This window comes from Ursus arctos, unplaced genomic scaffold, assembly GCF_023065955.2.
Source record: "Ursus arctos isolate Adak ecotype North America unplaced genomic scaffold, UrsArc2.0 scaffold_23, whole genome shotgun sequence".
Taxonomy (NCBI): domain Eukaryota; kingdom Metazoa; phylum Chordata; class Mammalia; order Carnivora; family Ursidae; genus Ursus; species Ursus arctos.
Genome location: NW_026622908.1, coordinates 29,585,211 through 29,607,707, shown reverse-complemented (window position 1 = coordinate 29,607,707; position 22,497 = coordinate 29,585,211). Strand labels below are relative to the sequence as shown.

The 22,497-nt window shown below is 51.1% G+C and overlaps 1 protein-coding gene and 1 non-coding gene across 2 annotated transcripts; both read right to left on the bottom strand.

The window, feature by feature from the left end:
• Window positions 1-445: 445 nt before the first annotated feature.
• Window positions 446-7,312, bottom strand: LOC113264920 (putative heat shock protein HSP 90-beta-3). Its single transcript, XM_057317593.1, is given in 5 exon segments — window positions 446-451; window positions 567-632; window positions 3,748-3,821; window positions 3,824-4,305; window positions 7,227-7,312. Coding segments are annotated over 5 exon segments (714 nt in total).
• A 10,720-nt stretch (window positions 7,313-18,032) lies between these two features.
• LOC125282598 (U6 spliceosomal RNA) lies at window positions 18,033-18,135 on the bottom strand. Its single transcript, XR_007189666.1, has one exon. It is a non-coding gene; the product is annotated as a U6 spliceosomal RNA (small nuclear RNA).
• Window positions 18,136-22,497: the final 4,362 nt, after the last annotated feature.

Below are 22,497 nucleotides of genomic sequence, written 5' to 3'. Positions count from 1 at the left end.
CATTGATTTTCCCTGACATTTCACCTATTAAATTATGAGCTTCTTAAGGAAGAGCTCAGATTTTTTTCTTCTTCAGTCAATTAAGATTCTTTAATGAAGAACAAGCTGCTGTAGTCGAAGCACTACGTGGACCCAAGTTCCTTGACAGGCAAATGGTGGCACTTGGGCTGAGGTGGGGGGTGCTGGAGGTAAAGATGCCTCCTGATCTGGGGGGCCTTGTGGTGAAGTCTAGGCCAGGACCCAACCCCATAAGCCTCTCCACAACAGTCTGATTCACTGCCTGGTTCTGTCTCTGAAGTCCAGGCTGGGGCCCAGGAATGGTGGGGGACGCCCTCAGGTGGGGTTCCATGAGAACATGGAAATATCTAGAGTAATCCAAATGCTTCTGGGAAAGTCTAAGCTGGTAGGCCTAATGGTCTTGAACTATAATTAACAAATTCCGATGCTAACTCTATCGAGGGGACAGAAGCTCACCATTTAACAGAGGAGAAACCTAGGTTCTAAGAGGTCAAGCCACTTGCCCGAGGCCAAACATTGTATTTAAGAGGCAAAGTCAGGATTCTCACCTTGTTCTGAATGTTTCCAAAGCCCACCTTCTCCTCGCCATGTGCGCTGTCCACTTCAGCACAGTCCTAGGGAACAGGGAACAGCAGGACAGTGTGCGGAGCCCGAGCTCCAGGGCAGTGCCCGCTGGAGGAGGCAGCCGCAGCCTCCCTGTGCTAATGATTCTCCCCACTGGTGGGGCCTGAACCCACCTCCTTTCCTACCCAATACCCGCCCTTCCCTTCCTCTTTCGTTCCCCTTATAAATCTGTTCTCAGCTCCTTCATTCACAAAGAGGTGTCAACAGTTATGAACTGCATAAAGTTGAACCCCTCCCAGGAATATTTATATCATGAAAAGAATGAAAGTCTAAAACTTAAGGCACACAGCCATGGTAAGGCAGTTCAAGCTTGGGGTAGACTGCAAATGGATAACTTCAGGGCTCTTTTGGCTGCTCAGAAAACCCACATGGGTCCCCTCTGTAGGTCAGTCTGCAAGTATCAGCCAAGGACGTTATGGATCCCAGAGGAGACCACTTACATGAGGCCTCCTGAGCCACTGCGGTCCACGTGTCTCTCGGCACGACTTTGACACATGACTCACCACGGGGGCTGGAAGTCCACACATTCAAGCCCTCTGAGGGACCTGCTTAACCACCCCCCCCATAAAGAGGCTCAAGGGTAGGTACACCAGGTGGGCTAGGGCCATTCGAACATTTCACCCACCCAAATACCGAAAGACAGTGCCTCCCTACAATCCAGAGACCAAAGCTTTGCCTCTTCTCCCTTAAAAGGATCTCACCTGGAGTAACAACTTCCAGAAGGTAAGAACTGCCTCGTAGGGAGTGCTGGCCACCTGTCAGCCCAGGGCCCAGCTCTCCACTCACATCATATCATTGATAAGGTTGCTGCTGTTTGTTCGTGATTTATAAATGAAGAAACTGAGTCACAGAGCGGCTCTAGGTCACACCGAGCTGGGATTCATCCTGGTAACCTCCAGACCTCTCCAGAAGCAGCAAGAAGGCAGGCTTGCACTGAACCAGGGGGCTGCGCGGGCTTAGCGGAGTCTGCCCCATAGTCCTAAAGACAAGGCTTCAGTCGGAAGGAAGCGGGTGCCCCACGGTGGGCACCTGCTGTTTTCAGCGGCCCTGTTCTATTTCCTCTTGTGTGGACAACACCCCAGTTTTCCTTCAGGGAACTCCTCAACTTTCAGTCTATGTGGAGTAAGCTGAACAGTTATCATTCGCGCTGGTGTGGGCACATGACCCGGGCCTGGCCAATCAGGAGACTTCATCTTCCCAGGCCACCGTGATTGGTTCAGGGAAGGACATGTGACTCAATTGGGGCCAATGAGAGTCAGCCCTGAAACTTTTGCTGGAAATAAGAGAAGGAGGCATGCTTTTCCCATTGGGTTTGCCAAGCTGTGGGAAAGAGAGGCTGGAGCTGTTGGTGGTCACCTTCCTGCCATTTGGGAATGAAGCCAAACCGAAGAAAGCAGAGCCGAGAGAGAGAAAGACAAATTCCTGCTGGTATAACTAGAGCCCCAAATAAGCTGCAGCCCTGAGATCAGGTTCATTGACCTAAACCAATGAGATCTTCAGACATACCTGCCCTTAAAAGAATGTTCCCAGATAAAATACAGGAAATTTGAATTTCAGACAAATAAATTTTTAGCATAAAAATAACCCAGGTATTGTATGAGACATACTCATACTAAAAAAAAAATTATTTGTTAATTTTCTGAAATTCAGATTTAATGGGGTGTCCCATATTTTTATTTGCTGAATCTCACAAACCGTCCCTGACCCCACAGGTAGTAGGCCACTGTGGAGGCTCCATCTCCTGCCAAGTCCACTCCAAGTGCCAGGGCATATCTGTGACCTCTGTCCCCCCACCCTTATGCCAAGCCAGCCTTTGCTGAGCAAAGTATCCCCCTTTACAGATGAGAAACTGAGGGTCGGAGAGGTTAGCTACATGTCACAATTACAAGTAAGTGGCAGAGTCCAAATACAGAGTAAATGGTGCAATTCCATCAGTGACATGGTGGGCCCATTACATCGTGGCTGCCTGAGATCCTGGTCAAGACCTTGACCACTTTCACCCTAACCATTTTATTCATCATCCACGGACACTTTAGCCCCAAGGGGAGGCTCCCATCTGCTACAGGCCAGTGACATGATGGGATGAGCACTGTACCATCGGTGGACCACTAGATTGAATCAGACTTTGCTTTTTAACACTAGAGTGACACCAGGCAAATCATTTCCTGGGTGGGCAGCTCTTATTAATCTGCAGGGGCCCTCTGTTTATTAGGGCATCCTCACCCCAATTCCACAGCTCATTGGGAATGATCTCAGTGCCCTACCTCTCCCTAGATGGCAGAGACGGGCACAGGATCCACACTTACAGACCATGGAACCCCACCCTCCAGTCCACAGTGATTGGTCCAAGCATTGGGCCTTCACAGGGCAAATCAGAGTCCTTTAGCGAGTTTGGTATATGCACACTGGAAGAAATCCATACAGGGTATCTCCTTAGGATCCCAAGCGGTCAGCACGTGCATGCCTCAGGCTTCCAGAAGGTATATTTTCTGCCACAGGGAGAAAGCCTGCATGAGAATGAAGCCACACAGAGGAAAACAGGGTCAGGAGGTGGAGGGGAGATAGACATAGAATCCCTGGATCCGGCCATGCCTGAAGCCAATGACCCCTGGAATTCCTGATTACAAGTAAGCAGGGCAGTGGCTACGTGAGCTTCTGAAACCCAGACCTTGGGAAATCTAAGCCAAAGGCAAAGAATTTCAGGACCTGGCTGCTTTCAGGGAAATGTTCTTTTGGTTTTGGTTTTGGTTTTGGTTTCGGTTTCGGTTTCGGTTTGGGGGGGTGTTTTTTGTGTGTTTGTTTGTTTGTTTGTATAAAACTGTATCATCTTTTGCATACTTTAATTTCAGAACAAAATAAACCAAAAACCCCACAATACACATCCACACCCCTTGTGAAATATGGGAAGGGAGAGGGCTTGAGGCTCTTGTATCCTGCCTCAGTCAGAAACAGGAGGAAAAACCCCACTAGACACCCGCAGAGGGTACGAGTTGAACTGGGGCCACTCAGGGGCTGCAGGGGAGCCATGGGGACACCATACAGAGGGCCCAAGTTCCGCAGGTAGAAACTAACCTACTTCATCCGTTCGAGGGGCATCCTACCCACCCTCGAGGGGGTGGGTCTCGTCAGATTAGCACCGCCGGGTTCCTCTGCTGTCACTTCATCTTCGTCTGTGCCCAGCCTAGCTTGATCAGGCGGCAAATGCGGTTGGAGTGAGTCTGGACATCCTCGGGTGAGAAGCCAGAGGAGAGCAGCGCCCTTTCAAACCGTGGCACCAACAGGTCCTTGACAGCCTTGTCGTTCCCGTCTGCCTCCACCTTCTGCCGTGGCCTCTCCACCACGGGGTGGTCAGGATCGACCTCCAGGAGCTTTGTGGCCATCGTATAGCCCACTGTCGAGTTGTCCCGAAGTGCCTGGCCTTCCATGATCTGCTCCATGGTGGCCATCCAGCCATAGGTGCTCGTCGCAATGCAGCAGGGTGAAGACACTAGCCCATGGGACGTTGTCACCTTTTCAAACTTCTTAGCCAAGAGGGGAAATGTTCTTTGAAATGCAACTATGCAATCGTCATTTTCAAGATGCCAACATACTTGTTTTTTACTTCTCTGACTATGAATTTTGTCCAAAGATGGGGGTTTTGTTGAGTGTTTCAGTTCGGAGCTTCTATAGAGAGCAGGGAGATTTTTCGAAGGTCCATTATTGAGGTAGAGACCCTGGACCCATGGGTCTGGAGATGAAGAAGAGAGCTAGCCCAGGAAGAAAGGGGTGCAATCCCCCGGGCCTGCCCACTGCAACCTGGGGGAACGGGATGCAGGAAAGAGACCCATATGGCAGGAGCTAGATCCTTCACTCCTGATGCCTGGCTAACCAATGAGCTCTTAAGCTCCCTTCAAAACCTTCTCAGGAAAGAGTGGATCCCCAGTTATTGTCACAGTTTGAATTCAAATAGAGCAACCCCAGCCTCCTTCCTCCCCAGATAGCAAGTCTGATCTGCAGCTATAATAAAAGGATCAGCATGGGGAAAAGCAGTCTCAAGCCTCAGCTTTGGTCGTGGGATTGTTTTTGCAAATAAAGAGAACTTTCCTCTGGAGTCCCTTGGACCAGTGTTTCTTGGGGTGTAGCCTGGGGGCAACTTGCAGCACAGACCCCCAGGAAGGCTTTAATTTTGAGGCCGATTCCTGGGCCCCACCTCAAACCCACTGAATCAGAATCTTTCAGGATAGGACCTAGGAATGTGCATTCTAATCAGTAACACACACCCCCTCCATATCTTGAGACCTGCTAACAAAACCAGGTTCAGCCACTTCCCTGCCCCAGTCTACACCCTGGCTCAGGTGTCAACATGGAGGATGGACGTAAAACCTGGCATGACCGAATGAGAAAGTAATGCCTGGGAACCACAAGGCTGTCCCTCCAGCAGCCTGGGAATCAACCAAGTTCGCTCCATAGCACAGTCTCAAGATCCCAGTAGGGAGTGTCCTTGATTGGAAAGATCCAGGAATCTGGTACCCACTCCTATTGGGCAGGGTCTGAGTTTAGTCCCGGCTCTGACACCAGCTGACTGTGTGATCCTGGGCAAGTCACTTCCCCTTGCTGGATCCCAGTGTTCGGTTTGTCAGATGAGGAGGTGGGACTACATCAGGCATGGTCAAAGTTTTTTTTTAAGCAGCAAAGCTATTTCTCTAGTAAAGCCTGACATGAGCCCTGATTTGTAAAGAGGACTTAGTCTGGGGACTGAATCAGATGCCCTGTGCCTTTCTCTCTGTCCACCATCTAATTGCAAGCATTCTGGGCTGATCTGATGATTTCTGGTCTCCTTCTGTCTCATTGCTCTGCCATCTGGAGCCAACAGCCCTTGTCCTCATGGTTAAGACTTGTTTACCACCAGCAAGCCCACATTCCACCCAGTGAAGGGAAGGACCGCTCCTTCTATTTAAAGTCATGGCCCACAGTTGTACACATCCTTTCTACTTATGTCCCTCTTCCTTCTTCCTGGCAGGACCTCATTTTATTAGAGGGATATCTATCTGTCCCTCCTACAACTCAAAGAAGCATGGCCCCATCTCCAGTTCCGAGGACGTATCCTCACTGGTCTAAGCCAAGCACTGCAATCCTCCATTCCCCTGTCAGGATGGGGTCACACATGGGCCTGTGTCTTTGGCCAAAAAGATCGAGGAAAAATCCCCAGGGAAGTCCCAGGGATGATTTTGTCAAAGATCCACAAGACAGTGACAAACAGGGAAGAGACACCCCTCTTATTCACTGGCCGGTGTCCGATCTGCCTATAGTGCCTGGAATCGCCATGGTCACTTTGACCCCATGAGGAGACTCACGTGGAAGGTGCACAACAAAAAGGTCTCACTCACTCTACTGCAAGCACTACACGACCTCAGGGCATTTGCACACACAGCTCCCTCCACCAGGAACGCTTCCCCCAGATCTCACCCAGGTCATTCCTCCACTACATTCAGGTCTCCGCTCAAATGCCAGCTCCTTAGAAGGACGACCCTGACTTCTCTCCCCCCGTGACTCTATTCTCTTGTTTGTTTGTTTTTTAATAGCTCTTACTCGATATCATGTTATATTTATATTATATTATATATTATATTAAATTTATACTATATAAATTTTATATTACTTATATAAATATATTTTTGTTATATAAATACATTTATATAAATATTTTACATATACACATACAATGTGTACATATAATATACATGCTATGTTGGGTGTATAATACATATACACTGTATGTATAGTTATATATAATATGTATATGTATATTATATAGACGCATTATATATAATAAATATAATATAATATAATATATAATATAAAATACAATATATACATTGTGTGTGTGTGTGGTTGTGTGCGTGTGTTTACCATCAGTCTCACACAGGGACAGAAGCTCCAAGAAGGCAAGGACTTTGTTTTCTCCCCCACCGTCACCCCAGGGCTGCGGACAGTGCCTGGCATGTAGGCGGCACCCAGTAATATCAGATGGATGGAGGTGGGGAGGGGTGACCAGTGTTCTTGATGCTGTGGAGCTCTCAATTATCCAGTCCTCAGTACTTCTTGTTGCTGGTAATAATAAATATTTCTCTTTTTTTAAGATTTTATTTGTAAGTAATCTCTACACCCAACATGGGAATCGAACTCACAACCCCGAGATCAAGAGTCACGTGCTCTGTGGACGGAGCCAGCCAGGTGCTCCAATATTTCGTATTAAGTAAGTTTAAGCCGGTCGATTTGGGGGTTTCCGACACCAGCAGCTGAAAGCACCCTATTTCGCGTGTCTCTTCAGTTCCCTCTGACTCGGATGCCCTTCCCTGATGAGTCTCCCTGTTGGCCTCCTCCCCTTCCAGGCTTGGCCACCATTCTGCGCCCGTGCCCGAGCGCTACAGTGAAAGGATTCAACGCAGGGGGTTTGCAAGCAGCAACATCAGGGTCATACCCCAGCTCAGCCACTCACCACACCAGCTCATGGTCTTTTGCTGGTCACTTGGTTCTCTGAGCTTCGGTCCCCTCAGCTGCAAGACAGAGTGGCAGTCATTACAGCCCCCACCTCGTGCACTTACTGTAAGCATTCAGTGAGCTCATGGGGACCCTTGAGAGTCACGTGAATTGGGGGCGAAGGCCCCTCCTGACCACTTTCCAGCAGCATGGCGTGGATTTCCCTCTGTGCCTCCCACTTCACATCTGTCAAATGGGGACAACAGCGGGGCCGGTGTTGAATTAAATAGAGGCAATGTGTATCAACACATTGGGACAGTGCTCAGCACATAATAAGTGCTTAGTAAAATGTGATTAGGTATGCATGGGTGCATTCATAAACATTCCCTTTGGAGGATAAAGAGACCACAAAAGGCCTCAAGAGGCCACAGAGGATGTGGCTGAAGAGGTAGGCAGGGTCAGCTCTTGTGGGGTGTGCCCAGAATGGTCCCCAGGAGACCTGGAGGGGGTCATTTCTGCCTCTCCCCAGGAGAGGTCTGCCTTCTGCACTGCAGGGAAGGAGTTTGCACTGGGAGAGCATCTTACCCAGGTGGGGGGCCCAGGAGCCCCACTTAGCACAGACCTTATGAAATCTCAGTCCCAGGTCAGTCCCCTCCCACCACCCACAGGAAGTAGCAGAGGCCATTGGCTCATCCCTCCCCTGGCTGGTTTTAAACTGAAGGCATTAGGTTCGCTAATCGCCTGTAATCACCTTGTTTGAATTAGCATGGCAAGTGCTTCCGACTAACGGGTCTGTTATTCCAAATAACCCTTGGTGGTTTTAATTACGTCCCCTGGAATGCGCGGCCTCCCGGCCCTCAGCTTTATTAGGGAAAGGTCCTGTAAACCCAGGATGGGGCGTGATTCCTGACCTCCCCTGCACAGACCCGTAATAAAGAGAACCAGGAGAAAGTATTTTACCCGTCCAGATGCATAATGCTCCCTTAGCTCTATTTTTAAACCCAACACAGGATGGAGGAGACCCCAACGCCTGTCCCCTGCCCCACTCTTGGATTCCATATGCTTCCGGTGATCCACAGAGCTGTGGCCCAGAGACCGGCAGAAAGCCCTCAGTGCATTCATTTCAATTTGGTTCTGGAATATGCCATCCCCTTCTTCTTATGCATAATGGATTTTCTTGCTCTGTTCGGTTTATGCCTAGTCTGGACAGTCGTTACTGACATCACCTTCACCTGCAGGGGAGGAAGAGGCCCAGAGAAGTCGTGACTAGTTCCAGGGCATGCAGTAGAGCAGATTTCTCCAACTTGGGTGGGCACCCCCACACCTGGGGGTCTTGTTAAAATGCAGCTCTTGCTTCAGTGGCTCTGGGGCGGCAGCCGGGGACCGCTCATTGCCAACCAACCAGGTGCCCGGTCTGAGGAACACCCTTCGAGAAACAAGTTGCTGTCATGATGGCTGAAGGGAATGAAGGGGACAGGGTGGCCCCTCTCCTGGCCAGGTGCTGTGCTAGGCTCTTTACGATCCTCCCTGCTGTTTCATGCCCTGGTCCACACCGCATGACCACCTGGGACAGAGGACCGTGTATTCCTACTCCCTCTCCTGAGGGAGTGGAAGATCCGAGAGCTGCAGGCTGGTTTTCCAAACTTCGGTCTCAGGGCTCAATTGGGATGCTGGCAATACAGCGGTGAGCAGAGCAGACTGTGTGCCTGCCCCCATGGGGCTTGCCATCTGGGCAAGTCAGGCAGCATGTAAGGGCCAGAATTGAGGGTTATGTCTGAGCCCAGGCCTCTGGCCTCACAGGCCTTAGCCCATTTCATCCTCGCAGCCTCCAGGTGACGTGAGAGTTAGGGTCCTCACAATTGAAGAGACTGAGGGTCAGAGAGGCTCAGCCACTTGCCCAGGGTCACACAGCTGCCCGTCAAAGGGCAGAGACAGAGTTTGAAGCCACGGCTCTGGACCCACAGCCTCTCCCCTCAATGTAGCCATCAGAACCAGGCCGGGGAGGGAAGGATTCCAAAGTCTTCAGGGTGGAGCCAGCCACAAAGGGATGGTTTTATTTAATGGCATGGGAGTGGGGGACATTTTCCCTGTCCCCACCCTGACACCACAGTGAACCTTGAACTGCTAAATTGAGTGAGATGGGGCAGGGCAAAAGGTGAAGGGAACTTGCTCACAGCCCACGGGGCTGGGGAAATGAGCTAATTAGGACCTTTCAGCGGTGGGCGGCCCCAGCTGGTTCTGGGTGGACACAGTCCCCCCTGCCCTGAGTTCAGAGGGTCAGCCCTGCCTGAGGAGCAGGACGGTTCTGTCCCTGCCGTCTGCTCCCTGGGGCCCTCAGGTGCTGAAGCCAAGGGAGGAAGCTGGACCCGTGCACCTCTGTGAACAGAGGCCCATTTTCATCCTTTGCTTCGCAGAGACGTAGTCACTTTGGGGCTGGTGATTTCCCTCCAACTCCCTGGTTTTATTCTGACCTTGCCCATGGATCCACTGACCTAGACAAGAAGCTCCAACATGCCCGGGACACAGGAATGAGTCTGCCCGATTAACCACTGGCTCCCCGGCACCCAGCTTGGGGCCCAGCACCACACTGGATGCTCAACAAAGATCTTTTTTTTGAATGAATTAAGAAAGAAATGAGCTGTGTAAATCACAAGGGTGTGTGCTAACATTTTCTGGGCAGTGTGGGCGTGACTTGGTCTGGTTTTGCTTTGACAGGATTCAGTCAATCAGCACTTCCTGGCCACTGTCTCTGTCCTGGGCCCTGGGAAGTCGAAACTTCAGTGAGCCCCTGGGGAGCCACAGTCCCAAGAATAAGACATCACCGGCGCTCTTTTCAGTTCTCTTAAGTCTGTAATCATCAAGGAAGGCTTCTCAGAGGAGGCGGCCTTGGAGCACATCCCTTGAAGGCGGCCGAGGACTGACCAGCGGGAGATGCGGAGTGGGCATCGAGTGCCACGTCTTCAGCAGGTGCAAAAGCGCAGGGGTCTTGCCGGTTTTGATGAGGAGACAACATCCCTGCATGGCTCGGACCACAAAATGGACATCAAGTCCCCGCCCAGTGGCCTCTGTGGTTGGTCCTCGGGTCCTCTCAGGGAAACAAGGGAAGTGCTGATTTAACGCAGGAAAGGGAGCCAAGGGAGATGGAGGTTTAGTAAGCACCTGGGTGGGCCCTGGTCTGTTGTAGGAGGGAAAACAGAGCAGGCCTGGGCTCTCTGGGAGCTTCTAGGGGGAAAAGTGACATCAACGACTCACACGACACAAGGTAGGTACAAACGGGGGTGGCAGCTGCGAAGGGCAAGCACGGAGCGCATCACAGGGGGGTTAACCCGGGGGGAGGTGTAGCTGATGGAGCAGCTGGAGAATCGCTGGAACCCCTGATGCGTGAGCTTCAGGTTTACCTCTGGGCCACGCACTCAACACAGCGCCCGGCCCGGCCAAGTTCAACAAACCGTAGCAAGTGCAAGGTTCCTGAGACCTCACGTCATCCGGACCGTAACCGTGCAAGGAAGGCCCCATAACGATCCCCATTTTACAGATGAGGAAACTGAGGATCAGAGGGTCCACTGCAGCTGTGGGACGGAGCTGGGAGGTGAACCCGGGCAGGGGCGCCCGGCTCGTCTCCATAACACATTGCTTCCTGGTTCCCCAAAGCTAATCTGGGAAGAGGGGCGCGGGGAAATCATGGTGCCTCCGTCTCATTCATGGAGAACTGAAGAGATTTAGCGACACATCCATAAAGTCTTCAAACCGGGCAACGCATAGGCCAAGCCCGTGGCGGCGACCCGGCAGACCGCAGCATCGCAGCGCTTAGCGCCAGAAGGGGCCTTGTAGAGGCAGCGGCTCAGTGGTTATTCTTTTCATCTCTCGGAAGTATTTTATTATTTTTCTAAGAGAGAGGTCATTAAAGGGACAGATAAGGTTAATGCAAAAAAAAAAAAAAACAGGGTTGATAGTTATTTTTTTATTTTTTTTAAGATGGTATTTATTTATTTGTCAAAGAGAAAGAGCACAAGCAAAGGGAGAAGCAGGCTCCCTGCTGAGCAAGAAGCCCAATGCGGGACTCGATCCCAGGACCCTGAGATCATGACCTGAGCCGAAGGCAGACGCTTAACAGACCGAGCTGCCCACGCGTCCCAGGTCGGTAGTTATCTTAATTATCACAGCTATTATTTGCAAACCCTGTGCTAAAGGGCTGGGGCTACAGTCACGGAAAAGTCTCGGTCCTCAAGAAAGTCAGATCCCCTAACTGAGGGGACAAGACAGAAATGTCTGGTTGTCTGGAAAGTTAAATAATACAAGAAGGGAGAGTTGGATCATAAAAAAATGTCACCCCATTAATTATTAAGGGAGTGGCCCAGGCTGAACCCTGAGGCTGGAATTATCACCAACAAGCAGTGGGTAGAGAAAGGATTCCCATGGAAGGAAGGACATCGCTGGGTTTTGAAGGACGGGGAAATTTGGATTAGGGGGCTGGGAGTGAGGGACCATCCTTTCAGTTTCTGTCATCCTTAAAACAAACCCCTTTGGTGTATATAGCAAGAACACCAGTTCTCCTAAGAATAGATTTTTTTTTTTTAATAAGGAACAAAATCCCACTTGGAGGTCCGTGGACAGGCGAGCAGAGAAGGGCAGGAAGAGAATGCCCTTTACCTTCCTCATCCATCCAGAAACTGACATGTCTGGAGGAAGTGGCCTCCACCAGCAGGAAGGATGGGCAGCCCCTTGGCTGACCATGGAAAGATTTTTTTTTTCCTAATGTTCTCCAGAAGGCCTGGTCTCACAGAGGAGAAATGCCGGAGCTGGCCCAAAAAAGTAAAAAGTGGGAGTTTTCCACTTAGGACAACTTGAAAAATCTGCAACTTGGAGAGCAGTGTGGCCCCTCCTGGGACTACTTGATCATGCCCTACCACGTAACACTTACTCAGCTCGTGGCTCTGGCCGTGGCTGGAGCCCTCTGGCCTCCGGAAGCCCCCCCCCCCCCCCCCCCCCCCGCTTCTAGGTCACCAGGCCTGGGGGCTTGCTTTCCCTCCTCCTCAGCCTCAAGGTCTCACCTCAACTGCCTGCCTCAGGTGAGAAGCACACCAGGTTGAAGGACCCCCTCCACCGCCGCCTGTCACCCCCCTCCCCGCCCCCAGCCTGGCCAACCCCGCCAGCCATGGTGGCCTGGGACCTGCGGGTCCCATCCCTACAGCAAGCAGCCCCAACAAGGCAGTGAGCGAGGGACAGAGCAGCGTTTGAGTCAAACCCTCGCGTATCAGTTTTGATTTCAACTGGAATCGCCTCCCTGGGCTGGATTTCAAAAGACAGCGTTACTAATGAGAAACACGCAAGTTCTTGAAATGAAGTTAACTTCTTTAAAAAAAAAAAAAAAGCGCCTTTTCTTTGGCTCTGTTGATATATATTAGAACCACATTGTCTAAGACCAAAAAAAAAAAAAAAAAAAAAAAAAAAAAAAAGCCGTTCTGCTTCTGAACAGAAATACGGGAGTCCCGTACTTTAGAAGACGCCGAGCGGCTGGTGTGCCAGCCCATCATATCTCTCTGGACTTGGAGGATTGTTTTGGGTTTCGTTTTCATTTTTTTAGGGTGCTAGGCATTTACAACTTCGATTTAAAGCAGAAAAGAAGGAGGGATGACACCGAGTGTCTGAAGTCGGTGAAAATGAACGCAAATGGGCAGTTAGGATTTTGCTAAGCACTACTTGGCTCTTTCCGAGGGAAGCCCAGGGTCAAGGACAGGCATGAGTTCACGGCCCGTCCTGGCCCTTTCCATTTCCCAGGCCCGTGTGACCCGGGTAAGTCACCTCACCCTGCATATTCTGAAGATTCCAGGGGCCGCCCCCTTTCAGAGCCTGTGAGCGGTCCCCTGCATGTCCACTTCGTGCTCCGTCGGCCCTTCTCCAGAAAAGCAGTGTGGGCTCCTGGAAGGCGCCTCCAGCCAGGCTCGGGAGCCCCCCTTCGGTCTTCACTCGGGCAGGGCCCCTCCTGCTCTGGGCCCCTCCGTTCACCCTCATGGGGTCGAAAGGAGTTGGATGAGATGGCCCCCGGGGTCTCTTCCAGAGACGATGGTTCACAGTCTGAGAGAAACAAAGATTCCATCTGGCCTGTAAAGACGTTCAGATGCCCAACAGGGCAACTTGCGGAGGCCAGGCTTCCCCGTGGGACCAGCTCACAGCCTTGAGCACCTTCCGCAACTTTCACAAGCAGTTGAGTCCTTACAAACGCTGATGGGGTCGGGAAAGAGGTGGCGTGGTCCCCACCCTCGCGGGGGTCACAGGGCTCACAGGGGTGAAATATGCATCTGTCTGCACAGCCAACCAGAGCTTCACCCCCAAGGAAAACCATTTCTCAAGGGAATGAAGTGTGCTCCATGTGGTCCGAAAACACATTGTGGGGGCCCCTTCTCCCGCTGCGGGGATGACGGCCGGTCATGATGAAATCGGGCTTGCAGGAGGGGACGGAGGTCCCAGCATGATGCACGGCCTGTTCTTGGTTCCATGTGGCTTTGATCTATTCCTTTGGTGTCCCCGGGGCCTTCCTTCTAAGAAATAGGACCTTTGCCTTTTGCCCGCATGGCCTGAGGACAAAACACACGTGCTCCTCACCCCTCTGCTCTGCCCTTGCACTCGGCACTCCAGGCAGGCTGGAGGGCTCTCTCTCGCGCGAGGTCTCTGGGCCTTCTGAAGTTTCCCCAGCATCTAGAAGAAAGCAGGCAGAGGTGGCCTACATTGCAAAGGGCTCCTTACGCTGGGATCGGAAATCTGCCCCCCGCTCGCTGGCTAGTGTTAGGTCCTCACCTTTCTGAACTTCAGCTCCCCAGCTGTGAAATGGGAATGCCTACCCGATGGGTCATGTTCAAGGTCAAGCTCTGGCTGTGAAAGCTGGTTTCCTCTCATGGGAGGGGCCCTTACTCGGACGCTTGGCAGACATCATGCATTCGGTGCCGGTCTAGAAATTATCTAGGGGCAAAGTTAGGAGTGGAGTTAGGAGTTGCCCCAAGAAACCCATCTTTGGCTTCCTGTCTTGCCAGGTTCTTCCAATTCTCAGGCTGGGCCCAGCCCATGTCATCTCTGGGTCAGGCGGGAAACTTCCAGCAGCACCTCCACCTCCCCGAGCCCACATGTAGTCCAGAGACAGGCAGCGAGGGGGGCTGGAATCTGCAAGGCCAGAGGAAGACCATGGGCAGGACGAGCCGCGTGTATCCAGATGTTCTGGTCCCGGGACCTCCTGCCCTGTCTCAGGTGTCCGTCCAGCGTCAGGGGTCTGCGGAGGTCGGCAGCCCCAAGAGGGTCAGTCAGCTGGGCCTGCACTAGCCTCCCCCTCGGCAGCTGTCCCAAGCCTGGCTCCTTCACATCTGGGGGACTTGTTTCTAGCCACAGCCAGACCCTGACCCAACCAGCCTCAAAAACCTTTCAGTCACCTTGAACGAGGAATGTTTTTTTCATTAACGTCCTCCTTCTCTGCTCCCCTCCCTAGCCCCCCAAAGAGGCCCCCAAGCTTGAGCTTCCTCTCCCCGTCTCTGCAACTTCATAATATCCCCAGGCAGCTGGAAGAGAGGAGGCAGTGATCTCAGCTGACAGCCACGCACTGCAGCCCCCGCCGCCCACCCCGACCCCTCCGCTAACAGGCTGCTTGCCTTCCCTTCGCCCACAGTGGAGACAGCTCTGTGCTTCTCCCCTGTGAGGGCTCCCGGCAGCTCTGACCCCAGAGACTGGCTCTAAGGCAGGAAAGGCAAGCACCGTTCTATCCGCCAGGCGTGTTCTCAGACACTATCCTATTGAATCATCCTTGTCCCCATTTGACAGATGAGGAAACTAAGGTGTTGCGTTCTGACTCTTATCCCAGAGTGCAGGGCTTTCTCGGTGGAGGTGGGGCTGGTCCTAGGCGCTCTGGGCACCACCTAGAGGTGGCTGGTGGTTCTCTGGCTGTCTCCTGACGCCCTCCAAGCCCTCCCCGTGATGTGTCTTCTCCTCGCCAGCTGTTCCGCGCCTGTGCTGACCCAGCACCACCCGCCTCTGCTCTCCACCTCTGTCTTCCTCTCTCCTTCCCTCAGAAATGCTGACTTTAGTCGACAACAGAGACTTTACTTTGGAGGAAACGGATAGTCATGTGAACTACAGATTCAGAAAGGGAGCATGTATTACTTTAAAAAAAAACGTGGGGAAAGAGGAAGGAAGGAAGGAAGGAAGGAAGGAAGGAAGGAAGGAAGGAAGGAAAGAAGGGAGGAAGGAAGGTGGGAGGGAAGGAAGGAAGGATAAAGAGAGGAAGAAAGAGGGGCACCTGGGTGGCTCAGTCGGTTAAGCATCTTCCTTCGGCTCAGGACATCATCCCAGAGTCCTGGGATGGAGTCCCCTGTCGGGTTCCCTGCTCAGCGGTCATCTGCTTCTCCCTCTCCCTCTCTCCCTTCCCCTGGTCGTGCTCCCTCTGTCTCTCACTCTCTTTCTCTCTCTCAAATAAATAAATAAAATCTTTAAAGAAAGAAAGAAAAAGAGAGAAGGGAGGGAAGGGGGAGGGAGGGAAGGAAGGAAGAGAGGGAGGAAGGGAGGGAGGGAGGGAGGAAGGAAGGAAGGAAGGAAGGAAGGAAGGAAGGAAGGAAGGGAATGTGGCTTTAGAGTCATTTAGACTTTGGTGCAAATTCTGGCTCAGCCACTTACTGGACACACGATTCTGCACAAGACGCTTATTTCTCCAAGTGCCAGTTCTCTCTTCTGTTAAACAGGTATATTAGGGAACATACCTACATCCAAGGACTTGGGGGAGAACTAACTGAGACCGTAAGCGCTCAGAAAATGCTAGCTATGATGATGAAATAGAAAGGAAAAAAAAAGGAGGGGCGGGGGAGGAATTCGGGCTTTCCGTTCTTACTGCAGATCGTCCTCAACCCCACTGTGTTGCCCCAGATTGCCTTCCCACCAGCATCAGAAGTGGGGGAGAGGCAGCAAAGCGTGGAGCTTGACAGCTGCACTGTTCGATATGCTAGTCAGTCACCACACAAATTTTAAAATTGATTTAATTCCATTCCTCAGTCACACAAGCCACATGCCACGTGCTTGGTAGCCACACGTGGCTGGTGGCTCACTGTCAGCATGGCAAAGTGCCAAAGCACTGGCCCAGAGCACGGGCTCCAGATTCAGAGCCCGGCTTGCCGTGTGATAGCCATGGGACTCTGGGCGAGTTCCTTCATTTTCATCTCCTTCAGTTTCTTCATCTGCAAAATGGGGCTGATACCAGTACGCATCTCCTACGGTTGTTCCCAAGATCGCCTGAATCAATCTGTGTAAAGCACGGTGACAGCACTTGGCACATAATAAGGGCTGTTCCATATCATGAAAGCTGGCCTTCTGCGTCCCTATGTATAAATGGCAGAAGTATCATTCCCCGCCCCTACACAAACACAGCTGAGTACTTAGCCATAATCCCGACTCCATATCAAAGGAGTCAGGCATGCGTCATATCTTCTTTAATTTTAATGCTTGTATGTAATTTAAATGACAAATATTAACTAAGAGAAAGGAAGAGGGAAGTATGTCAGAAACTGAGATCCAGAAGGTATAGCAACTGAACCCTAGATCTTGCCCAGAGCTTCCTGGTGGCCAAGGTAAAAAGGGAAAAAAGACAGATGCCTCTGTTCTTATTATTTGATGATCAAAGGAGGTGGGGTGCTTTCTTTTATACGAGACCTCATCTAAAAGGAAATCTTGATGTGGATACGCATGAATGAAGATTAAAAGTCTATGATTAAACTGCTGTGTGAATTCCTAAGTTTCTCAGCTCCTACACAAAACTGAGAGCTGCAAACCCAACGGGTAGGTAGTTTTGTCTCCCCATATCCTCTGCCCCAAAGAGTATTGGTCAATCCTCCTGGTCCAGAGTATTCTAATAATCTCTGAATGTTTCCACCTGGCCCTGACCCTGACCCTGACCCCCAGGCCCCATCTCAGGCAACAGGCCTGTGTGCTTCAAGCCCAAGCATAACCTGGCACACATGTGTTCCTAGCACCGAAATCACCGTAGAGACTGGGAGGCCTTTTTAGTTATGGGATCCTGTCGTAAGGCCCATTTCACATCCAGAGGAAATGGTTTCACAGAGCCTCAAATTTCTTGCCCCCGGCACCGAGTGAGTCAGACGCAGGACCTGTCCTGGATGGCGAGAAAAGGCCGTGGCAGCGTCTCTGAGGTCCAGAGATCGGTGCCAGCCCTGGGACTTGCTCCTGCTCCATCTGCCTTCTGCCCGGGAGTGGGCACTGAGCTGTGGGCCGCGGGGGTGGGGAAGAGCCTCGGGAGATGCAGGATGTGGCGGCTAATGAGATTAGCTTCAAACTCCTGCCATCCCACCCCGCTCCATGGGGGTGTCTGCCAGTCTGCCCGGCTCACCGACACGGTCCGCCTGTCTTCTCCCCAAAGCCACACACCCAGGCCCGCCAGCCAAGCAAGTGGGGGAACGGATTGGCCTCTGGAAGCCGGCAACGTGGCAAAGTCGGGTTTACAGACACCCTGCAGGAAACCACTGGGCCCGGGATCAGCTCTGGGAGCATGTGTGGGGCTCTGCGATGGCCAGACACCTGCCACAGCCGGAGAGCATCCTTCCGGGGTTGGCATCCTCCCTGGTGCCCGTCCCGTGGCTCTGGCAACCCTCTACTCTTCTGCCTGAGCCAGCTTTTAAGAGGGGTCTCCACCAGGGGCGCCTGGGTGGCACAGCGGTTAAGCGTCTGCCTTTGGCCCAGGGCGTGATCCCGGTGTTATGGGATCGAGCCCCACATCAGGCTGTTCTGCTGTGAGCCTGCTTCTTCCTCTCCCACTCCCCCTGCTTGTGTTCCCTCTCTCGCTGGCTGTCTCTATCTCTGTCAAATAAATAAATAAAATCTTTAAAAAAAAAAAAAAAAGAGGGGTCTTCACCCTAGAGAGAAGCCCATTTGGAGGGGGAAATTTTTCTTTAAATATGGAAAGCGTCATCAATTTCCATGTCATTCTTGTGCAAGACCGTTGATAATCTCCTATGTGTCATTCCAGTTTTAGGGTGTGTGCTGCCCAAGGGCGAGAGAGGGAACTCTGGGAGCTCAAAAACCTCCCAAGCCTAAAGCAAGGGAACTGGGATGATGAGTGATGGACAGAGGAGCTGGTTTGGTTCAAAGTCTCTGTCACGGGCAGAACCATGTCTGCCAAATTCATCTGTTTGAGTCCTAACCCTTGTACCTCAGAATGTGACTGTATTTGGAGACAGAGTCTTTCAGGAGGCAGTCAAGGGAATGTGAGGCCATATTGGGTAGGCCATATTGGGTAGGCCTTAGAGGAGGCAGGCAGGACGCGAACAGGCACAGACGGAAGACCATGGGAAGGTACAGCAAGAAGACGACCATCTGCAAACCACAGAGAGATCAGAAGAAACCAACCCTGCGACACCCTCGAGCTTCCAGAACCGTGAGAAAATGAATTTCTGTTGTTTAAGCGACCTCGCCTGTGGGACCTGGTTTGACAGCCCAAGCAAACTGATAGAGCCCCTATTTTGTTTCCCAGTAAATTGGACCACACACCCCAAACAAGGCTGCCAAGGACATCTCCTCACTCAGAAGAGAAAGAGAGCAAGCCCACACGGAAGGCAAAGGCCTCCTGGGTTCTGGCCACATATACACGGCCTCATTTATTGCCCCCAACCCTGCCAGGCGCCGCGTGGGCCACTTCTTCCCACTAAGGAAACGGAGCCCCTCAGAAGTGAAGCCCCTTCCAGGCACGTTGGAACTCACATCTCTCTGACTTCAAAGCCTGAGTTCTCTTCACCAATTGTGCTGACAGTCAAAGGGCCTCCCGGGTCAGAAGAACACAGACAGAAGTTGGGTGGCTGGCAGGCCACAGGGTAGCAGAGGGGATTCCTGGGCCATCTAGCCTCAGGGATCGGTGAGCTCCGGCCATCATGCCAGGGCAGCCTCCCAGAGAACAGCCCAAAGCAGTCCCTTCCTCGCAAAGAAAAGATGCCCTGGGCAGAAAGAATAAAAGGAGAGGAAACTAGACACAGGGGATTGAAGAAGAGGACACCAAGGTGGGCCAGAACCAGAGGAGAGAGGAACCTTCTGTCCCTAGATGGGAACACCCCCTTCCACTTCTCGCGCACTCCCGAAGGCTGCCGGCTGCACCATTTCTGTAGTAACCAACACATATAAGCCTCCTACTGTGCGCCGGGCATTCTAATCCTCTCTTCTGCTATCATCTCCCTAGGAGAGAAGAAAGTAAGGTGCTGAGAGGTAGTAAGATGCCCCAGGGACCACAGGTGGCCAATGTAAGATGAGACTTCAGTCCTGATGTCCAGAGTCAGAGTCCCATCCCCAACCATTCCCCTGCGTTTTGGGACAGACTCTTTTGGAAGTATCACTGTTTCAGCTGTAAAGAAAAAATAAGGTGTCTTGCTGCACGAATAGGCACTCTAGAAGCTACCAGTCTTTACCAACCTAATATGAGTAAGAATGTATTCCCTTTAACAGGGCACATTTGAGAGAGGGAAAACAAGAGAGTCCAAAGGGAGAGGCAAGCACTCCCAGAGGAGAGCAAGCAAGGTGAGGGCCAAAGCCAAGGTGCATAGCAAGGCCTGAGGTCCTTGAGCATGCAAACACCCCCCTCTGCAGGCAATGGGTTGTTTTGGGAGGGGGGCTGGTCCCCGGCAGGATTCTGGGGTGCCCCTTCCTGCAAGCAGTGCTGAGGAGACTGACTCATTTGCCCAATAAAGCACTTCTGAAACGAAATTCTTGGCATAAAGCGGTGGTCATCGTAGGAAAATGCCTGCATGGTGATGTCCACACCATGTCAAAATCATCTATGCATCATATGTACATACACATATATTGATACATTACAGGGAACATCCATTCACCCTTCTTTTGGTAACAGTATCCCGATGTTCCTCTGGGAACGCCCTCTTCCCCACGCTCCACAAGGTACTTTTGAAACCTTGGTATGGCTTACCTACCGTGAAGCTTGTACAACTAAAGTTTCAATTCAATGCGTATTTGTGTACGTGTGCACCCGTGTAGGTAACCCCAAATCAAGATAGAGCACATTTCCAGCTCTCCCGGAAGACGCCCTGTGCCCTCTTAGTCACTTCTGCTCCCACTCCCAGAGGTAACCGCTCCTCTGACTTCAGCACGCGGATTGGGTTCTTGCCAGGCTCTGCACCCCATCACAGAGCTGATGGGGGGGGGCGTGGAGCATATGATTTGGGCCTGACCAATCAGAGCATCACATTCCTCTAACCACTGTGATTGGTCCAGGGGTTCGTACCCACAGAGCAAGGCGGAAACTGACATGCCTGTAGTGGCAGGCACTCTTTCTCGCTGGGGTGCAGGTGGAAAGATGGTGTGTGAGTACCTGAGGCTGTAGGAGCCTGGAAATGGTCAGCAGAACAGAGGACAAGGCTGAGAGATGGAAAGTACCTGGGGATGCTGTCTGAACCCCTTTTGATCAAGCTGTATCCACGTGAGCCAGTAAAAGATTTCTTTTGCTTAAGCCATCCTGCTAAACACGTGCACCAGGACAAATCAGAAAGAGTAGATATCAAGTGCAAATATGGTCACACTCAATTTTATTTAAAAGTTTATGGCTTCCTTTACTCTTAGGACACAATCTTACTATATTCTTCACAGACCCCCAGATGTCTCTGCTGCCTCACCATGAACCAGTCACTCCTGCCACACCGATTTTTCTCTCTCCTGCCGCAGGGCCTTTGCATAGACATTTCTTCTTCCTTGACCACTCTTTCTTCCCATCTTCACATACTTAACAGATCCCAAGTCCATCTTGACTCCCTCAACAAAGCTTTCCCAGGCCTTCTCATCAAGGTCCCTTTCCCCAGTTCTGTGCCTTCAGATCTTTCCTTTTGAATGCAAAACACAATTGAATTTTTACAATTGTGTGATTTCATATCTCTTCCCTACTCAACTATGAGTCCCGTGAGATCACAAATGACATCTGTGTTTGTTCACTGTTGTCCTCCCGGTGTCTGACACTCACTTAGTAGGTCTGAAAACAAATTAGTATTAACTGTGGTTCTAGCTGGAGGGAGGACAATATTGCAACACTTTCCCTTTCTAAGTTGTACATTTTTCTGTAGTGTTCTACTTCCTCGGGTGTACCTATTATTTTTGTAATTCGAGAACAAATTAAAGATTTAATTTTATAGCATGAAAAACAGTGGTTCTTCTTCCCCCATAGAGACCCCATGGCCAGAGGTATCTGTTCCAGCACCAAAGTATATGAGAAATAATCCTTTTAATTTTTTTCATGTTCACACACATAAACAGACACTATGAGACTAATGCGCAGAATTATTTCCCTTTTAAGTTTTGCTCCCACAAATTTTTCTAAACCTTTGGTGCCTGTTGCTGTATGTTTGCTAGAAGCACCTCCAGACAATAACATAAACGAGCAAGTAGCTGATGAATTTTCACTGAAAAACACAAAGGAAAGCTAGCTCTCTGGGTCCGGATGTTCCCCCCGAGTACTTGTGCTCAGCAAGGTGATTTTTACTGCGGGCATCTCGGGAGTCATGCCTTCTGCAACTAAAACGATTCCTGATTCACATGATGGGATTGAAGCTTGGTGATCGCTGGAGATTTTCCATGAGCTCCACCATGTCCAGGTGCTCGGCCACCTGGTCACAGATGAAATGATGCAATGCTCTGCCCAAACTGGGAAGAGTAGGCTGGCCATCAGGGAACAGTCTTTGGGCTTGTGGCTCATTCATTCTGTGATCTTGGACAAGTGCTTCTACTTCTCTGGGCCTCAGTTTACCTATCTATAAAACAGCAAGGAGGGGTTTGATCAGGTTAGCACTTTCCAAATTCTATTTTGGCTGGAAACTTTTATATTTCATTTCATTTCATTTATTAAATTGTTTTTAAAAGTTGTTTTCTTTCTTTTTTTTTTTTAAGTAAGCTCTACATGGGGCTTGAACTCATCACCCCGAGATCAAGAGTTATGTGTTCTACCGACTGAGCCAGCCAGGCGCCCCAGAAAGCTTATTTCATTTCAAACAAAATCAGAAGCCAAAGTTCAATATATAAGTGGATAAAAGCAGAACTACTCTGTTTGAAGTGGGAATGGGGGTCTGACATCCGTCTATTTGCCGGTCTTTCAACCTTCCTGACCCCCACCCCTGACACTTGCACGTGCACACACACACATACACACCTGAGTGTGCACTGCATACATGTGCACATGCACACCTATATACACGTGCACACACTGTCCGTGCTCACGCATGCGGGGCAGCAACCTGTGGGACACCTCCACGAACCCCCAGCGCGCCGGGGCACGTGGTCTACAAGCTAAGGACGGGATCATCTCTTTCAGCTCCGAAGTGCCCTAAAGTTAATGTGGTTTTGTTTATTTTGATATTAACTGCCTGATTCCCG